We start from the raw sequence: 1091 nt of genomic DNA, 5'->3' as shown, positions 1-1091 counted from the left end.
GGGAGTCCCGGAGGTGGCGCAGGATGGAGGTGCCCCACCGCCGTTGGGTTGGGCAACCATCGTTGGCTGGTTACCCTCAGCTCCAGCGTCCCGAGTCGGTGAGACCAGGCCGTGAAGGAAGGTACGTCGCAACGCTTTAATTTCTCCTGCCTTCCCACCCGCCCTCTGGTCGGCTTCGCCGGGTGACGCCGGCTCCGCCCGGCACCTTGCCGCGGCCCCRYGGCCCCGGYGAGAAGTGGGAGCCGTGRCGGTGGGAGCAGCGGCGYGGACGTGGACCTCCAACCTCCCCGYGGGCGCTCGGAGGTTGCTGGARCGTCACTTGTTGTCCCTCATGGTGGCCTGGATCCACTGGGCGAATCTGCAGACCTTGGTGTAGACTCCGGGTCTCTTGGGCTGCCCACACTTCTCCATGCCCCAGGACACGATGCCTTGCAGGGTCCCGTTGCAAATCAGAGGTCCTCCGGAGTCGCCCTGCGGCAAGAGGTCACCTCAGCTCAGCCAGCTCTCATCAGCTCGGCCAGCTGCCCGGCGCGTGGCCCGTCATCGTTGGGTTGGGTCACCTCTCCGGGTTGGCCGACCATCATTGGAGTTGGTCTTCTCCAGCTGGGTTGGCCACCTCCAGTTAGGTTGGCCAAGACCTACTCGACTGATAAACCATGATCGGATTGGTCAACCCTTCGCGTTGGCCCGTCCAACCACCACTGAGTTGGCCCACCATCGCTGAGTGGGGTGACCTCATGCGAATGACCAACTCCCATTGGTCAGCTCGTGCTCAGCGGCTTGTTGAACCCTGTTGGCYGGCCACCCCACTGCGTTGCCCAACCGCTGTTGGGTTGACCAACTATAACCGGGTTGGCCAACCCTTGTTGGGTCAAGAAACAACACCAGGTTGTCCAACTCCCATTGGGTTGTCCAGCCACCATTGGGTTGTCCAACCACCATTGAGTTGTCCAACCACCGTTGGGTTTTCCAACTGCCTTTGGGTTGTCCTGCCACAGTTGGGCTGTCCAGCCACTATCGGATTGTCCAACCACCATTGGGTAGTCCAACCACCATTAGGTTGTCCAACCACCGTTGGGTTGTCCAGTCAC

At 61.7% G+C, this 1091-nt stretch overlaps 1 protein-coding gene across 1 annotated transcript in view; it reads right to left on the bottom strand.

Annotated features, from left to right (window-relative positions):
• Positions 1 to 315: 315 nt before the first annotated feature.
• LOC146600043 (kallikrein-14-like) overlaps positions 316 to 1091 on the bottom strand; it is a 3034-nt gene continuing 2258 nt past the window's right edge. Inside the window, exon 2 of the mRNA XM_085326249.1 lies at positions 316 to 471. Coding sequence (XP_085182375.1) covers positions 316 to 471 — 156 coding nt within the window. The remainder of the gene's footprint in view (positions 472 to 1091) is intronic.

This window comes from Rhea americana, unplaced genomic scaffold, assembly GCF_003343005.1.
Source record: "Rhea americana isolate MKP2758 unplaced genomic scaffold, rheAme1 scaffold_1293, whole genome shotgun sequence".
Taxonomy (NCBI): domain Eukaryota; kingdom Metazoa; phylum Chordata; class Aves; order Rheiformes; family Rheidae; genus Rhea; species Rhea americana.
This window is presented reverse-complemented; position numbering and strand designations above follow the sequence as displayed.